Raw genomic sequence first — 17,514 nt, 5'->3', positions numbered from 1 at the left:
GCTGCTCTCTTACACCCAGTCAACCAAACTGAAGTGCGCCTATGTTGGCTGCCTCCATGTGTCTCACAGTGCTTCTTTTTTAAGGCGAAACAGACAGTTATGTAAAGCATCGCTCAAGGAGGTGACCATATATCGAAGTCTGTGGGGTTTCTAGCGCGGCTGGGGCCCTGTACTCGGAGCCAACACCACTCCGCTAGCTCGAACGACAGCTGTGGCCGCGAAAAACACACCGGGGAATAGCCTGCAGGCAAACCGTTTACTTCCCAAATCTATACGACGACCTCCCTTGGTCGCGCGCAGGCAGCAGCAGGCAGGCAGCGGGTACTGGTGGCAAGGACTTCCTTGGATTCCAGGACTTCCAGCGTTGTCCTGTGTTCTTCTTCCCCTCGTGTCTCGTCCTTTCGCTGGTGAAGTTATGTCGGATTAAGTCCGTCCGCGCCCGAATTCGTGCGTCTGACGTTCTTCCGTCGTCCGCTTGATGTCGAGATGCTTAGGCAACCGACGCCGCCGGAGCCACCCCGTGCGGCATTTTCCCGTTTTCTAAGCGAGTTCGCTGGCTTGGGATATAATAGCGATGTCTGTAGAGATTTCTCTGCGTTTCGCTCGCCCCTGCGCAATCCTGTGCGGGCAGCGCTTCCGCTTCCACAGCAACTTCCCTCTGGAAGTACCGCTTCAGCTCTCCCAGGCGCACAGGCGTGCGCAGAAGGGGTGCAAGGGGGTGCCCCCTCCCCCTCAATCGGCATGAAGGAGGGGGCGCAAATTTTGTCCCCTGTTGTTCCCTGCTACCCAGAAGATTTCAAGAGGCACTACCATGAACCTCGGCCCCCCTTATGGAGAGACCTGTGCATGCCTATGCCCATATGAATGGACCCGCTGATTAGACCCTACCTCGGCCGGTAGTTCAGCCGCGAAAGCTTCTCAGCAACCTGAAAGGGACTCACCCATTTGGGCGCCAGACCGGCCGCGAAGCCCACGGTTGCGGCTCTGAGTGCATGACTGCGCTTGAGAACCAGATCTCTCACATGAAAGTTTACGCCTCTGCGCGCAGTCATCGCAGGTCTTCTGACTTGCCCTAGCCTTCTCGCGGCTGCGGTTCGCCTCTTTAAAGGCATTTGCCAAACAATCGCACAATCGCGTGGCGTAGTCGTCGACATATGCCGTCCCTCCGCGGGCATCATCCGACCCCGGATCAGAATCGTGTACGTTGGGAGGTTCAGCTCCGTGGAAAACATAAGAAATGCCGGTCTGCAGCCCGTCGAGCGATTTGCGCTCGTGCACAAAGCGGAGATGGCGCCAAAGTGAGCATCCCAATCATTGTGTGATCTCGCATATGCGCCTAGGAGCGATCTGATATCTTGACTTCTTTGCTCGCTCACATTGGAACGGGGATGGTAGCACGTGGTTTTACGCTGCCGGACACCGACTGCAGCAGACGTATCACGAAAAACTTTGGAAGTGAAATATGCGGCATTGCCAGTGATCAGCCGCTCAGGAAAGCCGCAGCGGAAAAACACTTCAGACAGTTTTGCCAGGATCTCCCGGGCAGTCGCTCTTTGCAGCTGGTACAATTTAGCGATCCCACTGAAGTGGCACGTGACTACCAGCACGTATTTGTGCCCTCTTTACCTGCGCGACAGCGGCTCCATCAAATCGCACGCCAGGATCTCGCAGGGTTTTATAGCATACATGGCATACGTATACTATGGGTACGTACTACGTTCGTTCGTACGTACCCACATGCGTCAGCCTTCATTCCCGGCCAGATAGAGAATCGACAAAGCTTCTGTCATGTCTTCAGAGCGCTCCCGTGACCGTCGGCGTTGTGATAGTGATAGCCGCCGTTTGCGTGGAATAACAGCTTTGAAGGCCTCATCCAAGGCCTCGTTGCCTGGCACATATTTTGGCACAGCTCCGTCACGCTCCTCCCTCAGGAGGTTCTGTAACTCACTCGTAGCAATACTGGCTACACTAGAGTTAGTGCCAACCATACTACCAGTGACTTCACAGCGCAATTTTGCCTGATTTCGCGGACGATCCGTCTCTTCAGTAAGACTACTGATCAACTCCTGACAAAATGAGTCTTCCTGATGAGCCTTGACAAGCTCTTCTCTGCTGGAGAGATCCCTCCAAGCAAGCACCGAGAGCGGACGTACATTTCGACAACTCAGTCTATCAGCGAACCTAGAACCGCCGCCACTCGCATTTTCTCCGCAAACCGTCTAAACGGCCACCCGCACGAATCTGCGGCTGTCGCCGCCGCCGGGCGGCCCTCGGCACTCAACCGTCGCCAGAGCGTATCGACGCCAACCGACGAACTCCCACCTACCAACACGGCCCCCTCATCTGCGCCCTGCTCGCAGCTGAGAGGGAGCTTGACAGCCATGGCCTCGATCTCTACTCTCACCATGCCAGTAGCGAACATGGGTACCACCTCTTTTTCCGAAGACTATATGGCAGCGGAAGGAGGCTGGTCCCGGAGTTTCCACAAAGGCCACACACTCAAGGCGGAACAGCGCAACACCTGACCCCCCCCCCCCTCCCACAGTATGATGCCGTCGAGCGCCTCCAAAAGCAACAGGAGGCTCAAGCAGTCCACCTAGCTGGTTTCCTCAGCGCCAAAATCTACATCCAGTAACACACCCAACTCCTCGCCCAGACTCAAAGCCTGGGCCAAGCCATCGAACAGCTCCAAATCCCACAGCAGTCAATACATGCAACCCTCATCACACTCACAGCTCCTTGCAAAACGAAACGACCAGACCCTCGGTAGCACCCCTACTCCCACTCCTCATCTGCTGGTGAGATCCCCTCAGGATCTGGCAATGGAACTGGCGGAGCTTTAGGAGCCAATGCGCAGTCAGTACATTGCACAGTTATCTATTACCCCCCCCCCCCCCCCCCAACCCCACCCCAAGGACGCTATAGCGCTCCAGAAAACCGGCACAATTTCAGAGTTGCCGGCTTTCAAGTTTTCACTACACCTGACACCCCAACTGTCTCTACTCTTGTCTCTAACCACATCTCCATTAATCAGCACACCTTTGACGACAGAGCTTCTCCCCTCCAGTAGGAGAGAACCTAGCAAATTCGTGCTTAAGATCTACAGCCCACCCAGCTACAGGCGACAACGTCGAACAGCTTTTTCAAACGGCCCTCATTCTTTCAAATAACAACGTCACAATTGTCGGCGACTTCAGCGCCCCGCATCACGCATGGAGCTTTTCCAAAGTCACTGCTACGGAAACGAAGCTTCATGCCGCGATCTACTAACATCGAATAACCATCCTTACACACCCATCCCACCCCACCCGAATCGGAAGCAGCGCAACTAGAGACACGTGCCCTGATCTCACTTTCGTAAAATACAACCCGACTGCCGACTGGACAAACACCGATGAAACCCTCGGTAGTGATCATACTATTCCCACTACACACATCCGCACCCATTGTACCATTAAATCCATTAGTAAAAAAACAAGGTCACGCAGATCAGGATGCCTGTTTCAAAGCCCACCAGCAAGCTACTGGCAGCTCCCAGCGGGGCTTGCAAGAATGGATCCAGCAACTACAAAATGATGCACAGGAACACACTAAACATTTCATCATTACCCGTGACACCCCCGAAATTGGCGCGCGACTCCTCAACCTGAGTTAATCCAGACGAGGCCTCTTCACGAGATGGCGTCGAGAGCGGCTAAATCGTTAGCTCTAACTGCGCATAGCCAAACTAACGGAGGAATCATTACAACAAGCCGCCTCATAAGCCCAATCAAACTGGATCCAGCTGTGTAAGGCAGTTACAGGGCACGCTAGGCAAAACAGACTTGGTCGCTCCTTCGCCACCTCACTGGTTCCACTAAAAACAAACGCACCACTCGCCAAACCCTCCACAAAACTCTCCATAACCACCCGGGAACAGAGAGAGAGGTGTTGGAGGGGCTTGAAGAGCGGTACATGTGGCAACCAGTGGACGTACGCTACCCCGACTATACAGAGGACGCCAGTCCAGACCTCGACAGGCCCTTCACTTCATATAAAGTCACCAAAGCGTTATACACGACCTCACCCGCAACGCCACCCCGGGCAAAGACCATATCCCCAATCGACTCCTTCGAAATCTCGACTCAATTTCTATTGACGGACCTCACCTTATAGTTCAACCAAATCTGGGATAGCCAGACCTTATCGGAATAGTGGAAACACGACGAATTCAAACTCATCCCAAAACCTAATAGAAACTTACAAAACCCTCATTTCCTGCTTAGAAAAACGTCTCGAACATGTTTGCAACAGGCTGCAGCCTTACCAGAGAGCACTACAGCTTTCTCTCACACCACGTTCGGTTTTCGACCTCATCCATCCACACAAGACATCCTTCTTCAAATCCAGGGAGATCTACCCAACAACATATCTACTCATACCACATACGCTGTCCTTGTCCTGGATACTGCCGAGTGCACTTGCAACAAGCCCAAAGCAAGGACGCTACGCAAGCACTACACGTGTTGGCAAGAGTCCAAATGTCACGACTTTTGACAGTTACTTGTAAACAATGCAAATGTCTGCAAGCCACTAAGAGTTTTCATCGGCACTTTGGAACTTCCGAAAAGGAAAAGTTGGCCCGTATCTGCTATAATGCATACAGGCAAACGGAAGATTCCGGACTAAAATAATGATATTGCATTTTGAACTAAACGAATGTGGGTAGTTCTGAACTCTGTTGCCAAGATGGCTTCTTGTAAGCCCTCCTTAGCTCTTTCTGGAGGCCTGAAACAGTTCTATTGAATTTCTATAGAATACGGGCACCCTGTTCCAAGGTGCGCAGGGAAGCAGCGTGCATCAAATTCATTATGCTAAGAAGGGCAGTTCTCCACTTGGTGCAACCTTTTGCAACTGTAGGCGATAAAAAGGCAAAGGAAATAAAAACAAACAAATGGGTAGCACAGGAAACCCCAGAAAACGGCCAGCAGAAAAGAAAGAATAAGCGAGCATACGCTCACGTTCATTCAAAGCACTTACAACAAGCATGCTAGACCTGTTGAAACAAATACTGTACGAATTTCAAGTGACAAAACAGTAATATGATATCACATCAGTCCGCTGACTACGATGCTTTATATCTTTAAAAGAGACTGAGTGATTTCTTGCAAAAGAAAAAGAAGAGGCAATACAAGGGACAAACAGCTCTATGCATTTTACTTCAACATATTTCACCTTTGCTTTGGGCGCCTTGAAGTAGCTTCACCCAGCGTAAGAAATCTGTCGCAAATACTGCCTTCAGAGCTACGACGATACAAGGTAAGAACACAGAGGTTGGCAAGTGCTTCACAGGCAGTTTCGTTACCATGCTCCTGGAAGGGCAACAAAAATAAATCCAAGATTTCAAAACAACCAACCTGGCGAAGCGTCTGCAATGCGCAGGCTGCGGTGCTCAGCCAACAGCAAGAGCACGCGCTGACAACTAGTCCGCTAGAGTCGTCAGGAAACGCACCAATTCGGGAATAAAAGGCCATTCAAGTTTACCTTGCAGTTGTAGAGTGATGGCAGCAAGAGGCTCCGAAGTGCTCCTGATGAAATGCTAGAATCCTAGACAGCAACAAAATATGTTTTCGCAATCAAAACATTTGAGCCGTGTTCAACAAATGACTAAGTAATGAACAGCTACCGCACGCAGGCTGTTTTACACAGCCCCTTTTAGAACCCGCAAAGCACTCTTGTGCGGCAAAAAGCTTGCACTTTCACAGTGGCAAGCTTAAGTGAACAACTTGTGAGCGCTCCTATATGTAATTGGGTGCGCTCTGTAATACCTGATGTTTGACATTGTACAATGCATCGAGGTTGGCATCCACCTTGGCTGCGGGAATGCAGCTTCCGGTGACGTGAAAATACTGAAATAAAAAAATTACAAATGAAATTGGTGCGCGCTGAGTGCCACGTGAATAAATACACAACTGTTCAGCTCTCTAGAGTGAGCACCGCGAGAAAAAAAAAAGCCTCCATTGTGAAGTCTCGCAGTTTAATAACCTGCGGCATTTAAAACAGCTTATTGAAATTATTAACCCATTCCAAGCTTTCGAAATAATATGCGTGAAAGAAGCCACATAATGTTATATCCCGCATTATGAGCTCCCTCAATTATGCATAATGAGCCCCGATTACCACCTGCAAAGTTTCGCATTCTCCAAATTTTATTCCGTTCGTTTCAAGTATCACAGCGTAATAATACCTTATCGGATGGGCATGAACACACGCTGCTGTTGGCGAGCAGGAATTCCTCTGGGCAGGTCACACATCTGAAGCCAATAAAAAACAGCGTTCTACTACTTTGTTGGTAGAAGGCTTTTTGAAGATGTAACCTCCCAGCTGCGTCTGTAAGCCTTACTTTTGGCTTTTCACATCAGGCCACGTCCTCTCACTGCACGCAGTGCACGTCAGCCGTCTAACGCCATCGCTTCCAACTATTTCCTCTGAAATAAAAACGACGAACTACCGTTTGTTCATGTAATTGCGCTTGTCCGAGAGGCCTATAATAAAAACATATAAAATACCCGGCCACACTGCTGCGCAAGCAGTCATTCACACAAGACTAATCAGCAAAGGATGGAGATGCAGGCGAATTGCATTGCATTCATGTTGTTCTAGCGCAAAAGGACAATGACCACAAAAAATGGGAAAGGTGCAGCCTCTGTAGTGTCCCCGCTCGCTTGTATTTGCCTTCTCGCGGCTGGAAAAGCCTAGATCAGTAAAGTCTGGCGTCTGGTCATGGCAGTGCACGCGTTTTGTAAAGTACAGCGGCACAGAGCTTCTTTTCAAAATTTCAGATACAAACAAATACAATTATGGTACTGAAGCCGATAGGTGAGTCAAGAAAACGCACGAATTTTGTGATTTCGGACATTCCTAGCAAGGGAATATGTTTGCACGACTCATATCCTGTTTGGTGCAGTAAGGAAACAGCTGTGACATAGGATTTCTGAATAAGCATCCTGAGTGGAAATAGAATGTGCCACATTATAATTTTATATGTGCATAAAGTCTTGCACTGGCCTTAAATGACCCTCACCTATACACTTCATACTCACAAAAGAATGGTATACTTTCGGGACACAACATAAATGCATTACAGCCTGAAATCACCGCGCTGCAAAATAGTGGCTTTCTAAAATAAAATAGCTAAGCGGAGCATATTATGAAATGAACCCTTGGGAACAGAAAACTTGTGCAATTGTGTTGTTTTCACGTGGATTTTTTTTTTTTAAGCCAGGGCAATAAAACACGTCGTAGTGGCGTTTCAGCATTTCGTCTCCATCGAAATGTAGCCACCGAGGACGGAAACCAAGCCGCGCACTAGGGTATAGCAGAACACTCGGTTATCACTGTAGGTGAGCAGCGAATTCAATTTAACAGCATACAAGCTATAATTCCTTCGCTAGCCAGAAGCGTATATTGCTCAAACCGCACAGTTATGGGGCAAAGCAACTTATTTGGGAAACAACACTGGACCCAGAGAAGAGAACGCTTATCAAAGAGGCCGCACCATAGACTCCGTCAACGCAGCTGCTGCAGCTATTCGTGGTCTTCTGAAAGGGCGAGTTATCTGCGCACCGCACGCAACCCCAGCCATCAAGAGATGTCACCTGCAAGAAGGTCGAGCATAAACATCCGCGACTGACGATTCAGCACAACCAGATTTTCTTTTTTCTTCCACCCTTTGTCTTGTCTAAGCTAGCAATGTGGCAGCGCTGGCTTGCCCAAATGAAAGCTAGCATGCTGCATATAGTGAAATAAAAAGAAAGAGAAAGGCGCTAAATGCGTCAACGCTGGCCAATACTGGCAAGACTCTGAACACCAACGCAGCACGTGAAAGCGTAGTATGCGGATTAAAAAAAAAAGAAATCAGGGTTTGCACTAAGAAATGCAATATAGTTTTATTTCATGACTGTTAAAAGCAGATTGCCTAGGCTGAGATTGTTGTGCTTGCATGCCATATATACGGTTAAAAATGCATACTCGCATAGATCAACAAACCCAGAGCACACAAATCCAACCTGTCTTCAGTGACGATGCTAATGGCACGGGCAAACTGCCGAGAAAAGATACTTGCATGTTCGGGCGGACATGACAAACACGATACTTTCGTGGCACTTTCGAGGGATACGATCTTGTGTTGCGGTTTGCATTGGCACGACGAACCTAGTAGGAATGAAAAAAGTAATATAGGCAGCATTCAAATTGACTATTAAGCAACTCCAACTTATTTATTGTTAGTAAAATAACTTAGAAGGAAGGCCCTACAGCTACTCCCCACATCTACACAAGATCTACCCCAGCAGGATCTATATATAAAGAAAAGCAGAGCTATGAGACAGACTGCTTTGCATTTTCACTTTGTCGAGTATTCAACAGTTGGGTTTCTAAATCGAGCACTCCATTATTCGCCGACTAACACCTCATCTGGAGCAGGCTCGATATCTACCGAACACCCAGTACGCGTTCAGGGAACATCTGTCGACACACGACATCTTGATACACCTTAAAGAGGAGGTCACGGATGCTCCTAGCAGAGCACAGACAAGGGCCATACTAATGTAGAAGAACTTCTTGCTGGGCGAGTTGGTGCATAGCTTTCTTGGGATGGCTTTGCGCACACGAACAAACATACACAGGAAGGAGCAGAAGACAGAAAGAGCGCAAACTATAAACTAGATTTATTGCTTTCGCAACAGAATATATATGCAGCATACACACGTGCAAAACAGAATAGGGAGAGGGAAAAAAAGAGGGAAAATGGAGTGAGGGGAAGGGGATAGCAAGTCAGGCCTGCATAGGTCAGCGAAAGCCACGGATAAAATTCCTTTCCCTATCATATAAGGTGACCGAGGTATCGCTAATACAATTTTCGCCTTTTTCTCTGATGTGGAATGCTTCTAAAAGTTCGCGGGCTATTTTGCTTTTACTCTTGCCCAGAATCGATGTATTTGAGCATCGGCTCACAACCAGAGCATGAAATGCAATGGGCAGGCAAGTTCGCCCCGTCTCTTTTTCTTACAGAAAGAGCACGCTCCCCTGCGCGCTCATTGATGCAGCGTACAGTTTGGCCGACATACACGCGTCCACACTTCAGCGGGATTTGATAGACCACGCCCGTGGCACATTTGACGTACTGTTCAGCATGTTTTATTGTACATGCGCTCCGTGGGGCTCCTTCCTCGGTGATCCTGAGGCATAACCCAGCAAGCTTGCGCTATTTCTGTTTTCTGCTCCTTCCTGTGTATGTTTGTTCGTGTGCGCAAAGCCATCCCAAGAAAGGGCCATACTAGCTCTTGACGTTAAGGGCGCGCACGGTAACGTGGATCACGACAAAATCCTGGGGAACTTAGCGGGGTCACGTCGTGGCGAACGGGCCTATAACTACGTCCATGCGTTCCCCAGTAATCGAACGGCAATAATAAGCGTAGGAGACCCACGACCGGACAAGATAACACTTACGGGCAAGAGGAACGCCACAGGGATCTGTGATCTCCCCCCACACTATTTAACACTGCCATGGCGAGCCTCCGGAAATGTCATCCCGGGTATAACACACTTGGTGTATATGATATCACCATATGGATCACCGGGGGATCGGACGGAGAGTTCCAGATACCTTGCAGGAGGTCGTCCATGTCGTTGCCAAGTACGCGAGAGAATACGGTATAAAGAACGGAGGCCTCCAACCTGGGAAGAATTTCCCCAGGAGCTGTCAGCAGTCCATACCTCAGCAAAATCACGAGTGCTCACTCAGGCTAACTCCCAAAAGCTTGATCAATCTATGTGCTAGCTCAAGCTCAGACTCACACAGGTACGTGCCCACTCAAACTCATGAACTCAAACTCATTTAGGCTCAACTCATTTGAACTCACCCCGACTCATGACTCATCTGGAGTCAGCCACTGCGACTCATGTGTCCGACTCACTCTCATCTTGTCTCACTCATTTCAACTCTTGACTCATCTGGACTCATTCACTCCTTTCGACTCACGACTCATTTGGGCTCACTTACTCATTTCGACTCACGACAAATCTCGACTTTCACACATTTCAACTCATGACTCCATTGGGTTCACTCATCCCAACTCACAACTCAGTTGGGCTCACTCACTTGTTTCGACTCAAGGCACATGAGCTCACCGAAGCGCCCAAGTGGCCAAGTGGCACGCCCCCGAGCCGACCGATCGTACGACAATGGACCCCTGCCCCCCATGCAGCGACATGGTGAGACTCGGACAACGATTCCACCACGTGCCCATGCAGCTCAAGGGATAGGGACAAAACGCCGTTTTCCTCGCTTCCTCGGAATCCTCTTCTTCGGTCGCCCACAGATGTCGCCAAGCAGCCTCGTCCTCAAACGTCCTTGGTCGTGGAGTAAATCATTCCTCCCCTCCGCTGTCAGTAAACAAGGAGGCAAAAAAATCTAAGCGCACACCGTCGTCGCGAAAACACAGACCATCATCTGAGCCTGAGCCTAGACTCACTCACGACTCAGATAATGATCTGAATGTGAGTTCGGACTCACTCCCGACTCAGATCATGATCTGATGCGAGTCCGGACTCACTCACACTCAGACCACGATCTGAATGTGAGCCTGAGAGACCCCGTGAGACTTGACTCATGAGTCAATCCGGCGGCCTAAGCATCAGCCTTTCGAGACGGGACCCCTGGACATCGACTTGGCTGAGATCACTCCAGCTGAACCAAGTGTCCACATCCAGCAGCGGGCTCAGCTGCGCGCTGGAAAATTCCGAGCCCCTGGCGGTTCGGTCGAGAGCATGGACCTTAAACACGAAGGCCGAAGAGATCCACCTACGACTAAACGGGAGAACTATCCCCAAAGTGCAAAGGGTATCAGGATCCTCGGTGTCCTCTTCCAGAACATGGGAAAGCCAACTACACCACCAAATTCCTCTTTACATAAATAGCTCAAATCATGGGTATGATTCGGATGATCACTAACCGTCGAAGAGGAATGAAAGAGAAGGATGTCGTGCAAATAGCACATGCATTCATCATCAGTCACATAACATACCATCCCCTTATAGCAACCTCACTCAGGCCGAAACGCGCAAACTATGTGGCGGTGCGGACGGCGGTAAAGACGGCGTTGGGGCTTCAACCGCACACGGCAACGGACAAGCTCCTGCAACTCTAGGAGTCCACAACTCCTTGGTTGGACTGACTGAAGCCCTCATAGTGGGCAGAACGCCCGCCTTCAATAAACTAGAATGGGAAGAGAGCTTCTCCGCAGAAAAGGGTACGAAACCCTACCCAAGCCCCCCGACACTGGGTCACTCATGATCATAGCCCCCACGCGTCGGGCGAATATCTTCGTGGCTCCCACTCTGAGAAAGTATTAAAACGGCGCGACCAACGGGGACAGAAAAGAGACACAAACGACGGGACAAGCGCCACTTTAATTGCTCCCCATGCCTTGCTTATGGTATTTTGCTTGCCGATCCAATGTTCTGCGAGTGCTTCCAAGAGATGGCGATAGACTGTTGTTTGTAGGTTTCATGTACCTGTGATACGGATAGTTGCCGTACAAAAAGGCAGGCTTGATGCGAAATAAACTCAGTTGCAAGTGGCTCTCGTCCCGTCGTTTGTGCGTCTTCTCTGTCCTCGTTAGTCGCGCCGTCTCATTACTTTTACCATGAACCAGCTAGCTCAAACAAGAGTTTACTTGAGCATACTCCGAGAAATATGAGCAGACAGCAACACATGGGGAGAAGAAAGGTACGGATCAAGGCTCTCCGGAAACGTCTCGAACCAGATCCCAGAATGCATTATACGGACGCAGCTCAGTACGGCCCCTCCAGACAAGCCATGGCTCTGAGTGCCGTTGACGGCAACGGTGACCCGATAGCTACAGGGTCCATCGCAGGAAAGGACGTGAGCGCAGCTGCCGAAGAAACGGCAACAGCTAGAGCCATACAACATATTGTCGCCAACTGACAGGAAATATCGAACGAAGACCGAAACCCGAGTACAATCGCGACGAACGCCCAGGTGGTTTGTCGAGCATTCGCGCGTGGCACCATCTCTATCCAGGCGGAAAGGGTGTTACGCTCCTGCTCGACAGACATCGCGCCGACACACCTCAATTGTGGGTGTGTCGGCGCAAAGAAATCCCATGCGCCAGGACGCCAAACCAGCCAACCAATCTCCGAGTCAGCAAAGATGACGTTGCACCATGACGCTCGTACTTGCTCCTACCATTCCGCCATCTGTCACTACTGCGGTAACGAAGGACACCTCGAGAAGGCTTGCGGAAAGAAGGCAGCCAAAGAGAAAACTTCCAAGACTGATCAGCATCAGATTGATCAGACTGATCAGCCTGCTAGGAAAAGACTCGTTTCCTACAGTAGGAATATCGCTCTGCGGCATAAACCGCGTACCTCGAATCGAAGTGCCGCTATCCTTATCGAACGCCGTCCCTGAATACCCAGAAGTCTTCGCTCAGGGACTATGGAGAGGAAGGGGCTTTCCGTTCGCATTGAGCTTGAGGCTGAAATCACTCCTATCTTTTTGAAGGCACGTCAATTTCCAGTGGTTCTACTACCCAAAGTAGACGAAGCCATCGGCGTCCTTTTTCAAGAAGGCGTCTACCAGCCCGTATGATCCTCATGATGGGCTACCCCTGTAGTCTGCATCGTCAAGAAAAACGGCAAGATCAGGCTGTGTAATGACTACAGAAACACCTTCAACCAAGTGGCCAAGATGGAAACGTATCCGCTTCCAACCACCAGCCAGCTTTTTTCAATCCTTGCAGCATGCGCTGTCTTCTCACAGCTAGACCTCAATCAAGCCTACCAGCAGCTTGCTGCGGACAGTGACGCAGCCGACCTCCTGACAGTCAGTACACATCGAGGACCAATCAGAGTTACTCCCCTGCCGTTCGGAGTGTCATCCACCGCAGCCATATTTCAGCGCTACATGGAGGAGCTCCTCGTGACACTGCCTGGAGTCCACGTGTACCCCGACGACATCACAGTAGGAAGCCAGGATGCCTACGAGCATATATAACAAACGCCTGCGAACTGTGTTAAAGCGCATAAGGGACGACAACCGTCTGAGCCAAGAGATATGCGCCTTCGGCACACCAGAAATAACTTTCCCTGAATACTGCACTCACACCGCCGGTATTCATCCGCCCGAAGAAAAGGTCGACGCCCCGAACAAAGCACCGAGACCAAAGAACAAGCAGCAACTCCATTCTTTCCTCAGACTGCTGAACTTTTAGAACAGGTTCCTGCGTGGTGCTGCTCACAGCCTCGAGCGTCTGTACCGCTTCCTTGCGTAGGACCAACCATGAAGATGGCGCCGAGAAGCCGACGCTTTCAAACGTGCTAAAGAACTCATACGGACGTGCGACGTCTTAGTGCACTCGACATGCACAAGCCGCTCACGCTTGTTGTCTACCTATGGCATAGGAGTTGTTCTAAGTCACGAAGACACAATCGGACAAGAATCGCCTATTGTTTTCTGTTCCCGTACTCTGAATTCAGCAGAACGAAACTACCCTCGGACAGACAGAGAGACTCTGGCTGTCGTCTCCGTCGCCAGGAAGTTCCATCAGATTCTCTACGGGAGACATTTCACAGTCTACATCGACCACAAGTCGCTGTTAGGTCTGCTGCATCACAGCCGCCTGATAAATAGCGTGCTGTCCCCAAGGATGTTTTGTTGCAATCTGCTGCTCGCAACGCTAATTCATTCAGCCGCCTTCCACTGCCCTCTACAAATGCTGAAAATCCTGCTATGGCAGATGTCCTACTGCTCGAAAACCCACCCGAAGCTTTCGCGGATGCAACGAAGATTGCTCAATTGACAAAGGAGGATCGTGTGTTGTCCCGAGTACTGTTGGGATCGGGTGAGCGTGGTCGGGTCGGAGTAGGGACGAGGAAGGCGGGAGACGGGGTTACGAAGGTAAAACAAAGAAAACTTTATACAGGCTATTTACATGATTACAGAAGAGCAACTGAGAGGGACTCTCAGTGGATGAGGACTGCTTCGCTAGCGGGAGTGCACACTGGAGTCCTCAAAACAACTCCCGTTAAATAGCGCACAGATTCCCCAGATCCCTGTCTGGGGAAATAGTTCGAAGAATGACGTCCAATCAGACGGACAGTTGCGGCCACTGTTGATACCGCCCACGGCAGGGGCGGCGCTGGGCCGTGGTGCTCTGCCGCAGCTCGGTTGATGGGAGAGGGTAGAGGCTCAGTAATTAAACACTGCTGTCTTTCACTAAGCACGCCACCACTCTGTTCGTTGACCCGAGGGTCGACTCGGCCACGGAACGCCGCAATCGTCGCCGCATCTTCGGCCTTCGGCGATCTTTGACCTTCGCCGCTGCGACCATGGTCCCACGGTCCTGGAAGGTCGCTGCCTAATCCACTTAGGCAGGAGGGGAGGCATCACAGGTCCTACAGCACCCCTTTTTGAGCTTCGCCGCTACCGCCATGTTCCCACGGTCCTCGAAGAGAGGGGGGGGGCATCCCAAACCCAACAGTACTCAATTGGATTCGTACCGGATGACCAGAAAAATTACCGAATACACTTTGGAAATTCTAAAGTGTGCTTGGCGAAAGCCTTGTGGTCAAACCACTGCCGCTTCCCCGAACCGCTTGGGGCGGAATCACTGGGCCGCTTCGGAGCCATGCTTCTCACTCACTCGACTAAAACGAGACGTCTGGCGAAGGAGCGGCAGCGCTGCTGCCACCGCTACCGCTACTGTGTGACGTCAGGGTTGCTATGCACAGCTGCGTCCCCCACCGGCGCGCCGGTTGCTGAGGAGGGGAGGAGGTTGCGTCGCTGCGCGGAGGAGAGGCCACAGTTGGCACGATTCCAGCGCACGGACGGACACCGCGAGCATGAGCCATTAAAGGCTTTCGCCTTAAAAAGTAGAGGATCGGTTCCAACCTTACTTCGTGCGCCACGACGAACCCGCTTATCGCGACTGTATCTTGTAGGGTGCCCGGGCCATGATTTCACCGCCACTCCGCGTGGAGGTGCTTCACTTGCTTCACCCATCACATCCCGAAGTCGTCCGCATGAAGGAACAATGTTATGTAGGGTGGCCGAAACTCGACAGTGATGTAGAAAACACCGTCCGTGCGTGTAAAATCTGCCAAGAATCTATGAACGCTCCACCGCCCGCTGCAGTCCATCTCTGGGAGCGGACTACGAGACCGTGGTCAAGGCTACACGTGGACTTCGCTGGACCAATCTCGGCAAGATATTTCTAATTGTCGTAGGTTCGTTCCCGAAATGGCTAGAAGCCGTTATTGTCAAGACCACTTCAGCTGCTGTCGTTACCCAACAACCGAGAAAACCCTGCCACTCACGGACTCCCTGACGTCGTATCCGACAACGGTTCTTCATTCACATAAACAGAGTTACGATAGTTTCTCGCCAGAAACAACACTCGCCAAGTTTTAGTCGCACCCTATCATCCATATTCCAACGTACAGGCTGAGCGCTTCGTTCAGGAAACAAATAAAGCGCATAAACGACTGAAAATCGCAACGTCGAACTTCGGCTGAGCCATTTAAGCCCGGCGGAGCTGCTGTTCTCACGCCAGCTAAGGACTGCTCTAGACAGCTTGCACCCCGATCCACAGGAAGGCGTCCAGTGAGAACGCAACCACTGTCACAGAAGTTCCGCGCTACGCCAGCGCGCAAGCTTGCGCCCGGCGCCTCAGCCTTCGCACGGAACTTTTCATCATATGGTCCTCGATGGCTCCTTGATATCATCTGCTACTGCAAGGGACCTGAGTCCGATGAGGTCCGACTCCACGATGGTACGACCTGGCGTAGGCACGTCGACCACATCAGGAAGGGAGACTGCAACCTACCCAATGTTCCTCGCCGTGCACCTGAAGTCGAAATGCTCGATCCGCATTCCGAGTCAGAAGATCAAAACGAACAACCTGCTCACAAGCCACCATCTGACTCACCAGAACCCGTACACAGCCGCTCCGATTCAGACAGCGCAGATGCCTCAAATGACATTCCTCGGCGCTACGCCCAACAGAGCCTCCCAGCCCCGAGACTACGTCCAGAAAAAGGGGAGAAGTGTTGCGTATCCTGGTACTGCCGTTCCGCAGTGCATACCGCTATACTGCCGCTCCGAGTGCTCCGAGCACCGTATTTCGTTTACCACCTAATCCACTGCATTCCCGTGGCTCCGGGCTGCCCGGTCTCAGCGTGTACGCAGCTACATAAGGACACTGAACTCTGTTCACTCACTCTCCTCTTCAACACGTGACTGTCTACCGTGCTTATATGCTTTCGCTCTAATAAACAGTTTTACGTCAGACTCCGACCGGATAACACTTCAATAAGAGTGTAACCTCCAAGCCAGATCCCACTCATCACAGCTCCCGGAGGCATCAGTGACGAGAACAGTATGATGGAGGAAGTTCTCTAATTGATCAGCAAGGATATCATTTGGGATATTTTTCGCAATTGGGGGGGGGGGGGGGGGGGATATGGTTGCAATAGAGGTCAGGAGGATGTCGAGCTTTTTCTTCGCGTCCCCACTTCGTTGTTTCTTCGGCATCCGTAGGTAGCGCGTGACAGCATTTTTATGTTTTGTTCAATTGAATACTTGAATCAGTGGAAAAAAAAAATAAATTGTTAGCTATTGCGGCTGCAGCTATTTCCAGCTTTTTCAAAGGTGGCGACCTTACATAACGCACGCACAACAAACATGCAACGTGCAAGGATATGATCAAAAAAGGAGCAAGAACCATGGGTTTTAGTGCTTTCAATCCCTCGAGACAAACACGCCTCGTTTGCGAGACAGCCAGTGCATTTGTAATCATTAATGAAATTTCATGACAAATGCATGCTACTAAGATGGAAAACAATAGCACAAAACGCCGTTCAAGGATGAGGGATGCTGTGCACTTCGCGGCTCAAGATGCTTCCGCGTACAGCTAACCGGTGCAGTGTCATGCGTTTACTTGCAACTCACACACTCAAAGAATTCGCAAACACTTAGAAAAACTAACGAAGCAGTTGTATGATGCCAGCAGCTGTACAAACCATCTTTCGACGCTAGTTGCGTATGTTCCTGTCCTCTGTTGGCGCCACATTTAACACATGACAGCGCGACAACGTCAAAATAACTCGCGTTGTCGCACTCGCTAGGCGTGCGATAAGCACTCAGGTATCGTGACTCGGCGAAAACTATCAGTGCTCCAATAGAAACTATGAAGAGCATCTCCTTAATTTTTAATTAACACATCCCCAAGGTATTTTACCATGCATTTCGCGAGCACCGCCGTCCGCAACGCCTCAGCACGCTTCTGTTTACTGTTATTCTGTTACAACCGTTGCTATACCGTTGCTATGCACAAGGTGACAGGGCCGCCAAGTGAATTCGTCTCCATAACTACAAGCTAAAGAATTATAAACATTTCTTCTTACCAATAGCCTAGTTCTATTCTATATTCAAAAACTATTTGACATTAA

At 50.4% G+C, this 17,514-nt stretch overlaps 1 protein-coding gene across 7 annotated transcripts in view; it reads right to left on the bottom strand.

The window, feature by feature from the left end:
* Positions 1 to 17,410, bottom strand: part of LOC149351112 (meckelin) — a 37,541-nt gene extending 20,131 nt beyond the window's left edge. For 5 of the 7 annotated variants that reach the window (XR_016290520.1, XR_016290521.1, XM_089580363.1 and 2 more), the window contains exons 1-8: positions 17,086 to 17,358; positions 8,105 to 8,193; positions 7,538 to 7,637; positions 6,383 to 6,467; positions 6,227 to 6,293; positions 5,808 to 5,888; positions 5,524 to 5,586; positions 5,215 to 5,351 (exon numbers count right to left, since the gene is read on the bottom strand). Coding sequence is in view for 5 of the 7 variants with exons in the window: in XM_089580363.1 (XP_089436489.1) it covers positions 5,215 to 5,351; positions 5,524 to 5,586; positions 5,808 to 5,888; positions 6,227 to 6,293; positions 6,383 to 6,467; positions 7,538 to 7,637; positions 8,105 to 8,193; positions 17,086 to 17,263 (800 nt within the window). In the remaining 2 variants the exon portion in view is untranslated. Of the gene's footprint in view, positions 1 to 5,214; positions 5,352 to 5,523; positions 5,587 to 5,807; positions 5,889 to 6,226; positions 6,294 to 6,382; positions 6,468 to 7,537; positions 7,638 to 8,104; positions 8,194 to 10,994; positions 11,067 to 17,085 lie in introns of those variants that run through there. The other 2 variants (XM_089580365.1, XM_089580364.1) reach the window with 2 other exon arrangements.
* Positions 17,411 to 17,514: the final 104 nt, after the last annotated feature.

The sequence above is a fragment of the Amblyomma mixtum genome, chromosome 3 (genome assembly GCF_055824585.1).
Source record: "Amblyomma mixtum isolate Tamu chromosome 3, ASM5582458v1, whole genome shotgun sequence".
Classification (NCBI taxonomy): domain Eukaryota; kingdom Metazoa; phylum Arthropoda; class Arachnida; order Ixodida; family Ixodidae; genus Amblyomma; species Amblyomma mixtum.
The sequence above is the reverse complement of the archived record's forward strand: the minus strand, read 5'-3'. Positions and strand labels throughout refer to the sequence as shown.